The 1060-nt window shown below is 69.7% G+C and overlaps 1 protein-coding gene across 1 annotated transcript; it reads left to right on the plus strand.

Moving 5' to 3' along the window:
- Window positions 1–417: 417 nt before the first annotated feature.
- Window positions 418–579, plus strand: CHLNCDRAFT_144614 (hypothetical protein; the record flags this gene model as incomplete). The annotated part of the gene is made up of 1 exon (XM_005842500.1): window positions 418–579. A coding segment is annotated over one exon (162 nt), but the record flags the coding sequence as incomplete, so codon positions are not given.
- Between the last annotated feature and the right edge of the window lie 481 nt (window positions 580–1060).

Consider the following 1060-nt stretch of genomic DNA (forward strand, 5'->3'; position numbering starts at 1 on the left):
AGGTGCGGGCCTGGCGCCTGGCTGCTGGTGTGGCGGAGGTGGTGGGGAGGGGAGGGGGGAGGGGTGGGGTTGGGGAGGGCGGCGTGCCGCGGTGCCTGCTGCGTGTGCCGTGCCACCTCAGCAGGTCCCGCCCGCCACAACCCGTGCCCCTGCATCCCCTTCACTCCCCGCAGGAGCTTTGTGGTTGGCTACGGCAACAACCCTCCCACCCACGCCCACCACCGCGCCGCCTCCTGCGCCGCCCGCCCCGCGCCCTGCACCTACAACCTCGCCTTCACCTCTGCCGCCCCCAACCCGCAGGCGCGTGCCCGCCTGGCAGCCTGCCTTCCTTTCAAGCCTCACCCGTCCTGCCCCAGGCCCATTCCCCAGCACCCACACCCTGTTTTCCACCCCCCCGCCCTTGCGTGCACCCTGCAGGTGCTGACGGGAGCGCTTGTGGGCGGCCCCAGCGGGCGCGACAGCTACAAGGACGTGCGCAGCGACTACCAGAGCAACGAGGTGGCCATGGACTACAACGCAGGCTTCACGGGGGCGCTGGCGGGGCTGGTGCACCTGCTCCCCGACGCCGCCGCGCAGTGAAGGGGAGAGACATTTTTTGCCGCCCGCCGCCCGCGCCGCGGCAGCGCCCGCTGCATCCCGCCTGCGCCTTGTCCGGCAGCTGCGATCAGCACCCTGCCCTGGCACCAGTTCATCCGCAACCAGCGACCTTAGAAAAGTGCATTGTGTAATCTACACATGAGTCCTCTACACATGAGGTCCTGGCGCCTCCGCCAGATGGCGGCACCCAGGCAGCAGCTGGTGAAGGTGCGCTTAACTCAACCCCGGGATCTTCACCGATTGGAATGATATGCAGCGCCTGGGCCGCCCCCGTTGCCTCCCGAGCCTGCGCCCACAGCAGGGGAGCCGCCCAGACAGCCCGACACAGCTCCGCGCGCCTCCCGCGGGCCAATTGGCTGTCTAGCTCGCGCAGCATCGCCCCGCCGCTCCAGCCGGCTCCCGCAGCCAGCAGCAAGAGCAGGGCACGATCTCGGAGGCAAAGGGTGGCCACCATGGCGATAAT

The sequence above is a fragment of the Chlorella variabilis genome (genome assembly GCF_000147415.1).
Source record: "Chlorella variabilis unplaced genomic scaffold CHLNCscaffold_708, whole genome shotgun sequence".
Lineage (NCBI taxonomy): Eukaryota > Viridiplantae > Chlorophyta > Trebouxiophyceae > Chlorellales > Chlorellaceae > Chlorella > Chlorella variabilis.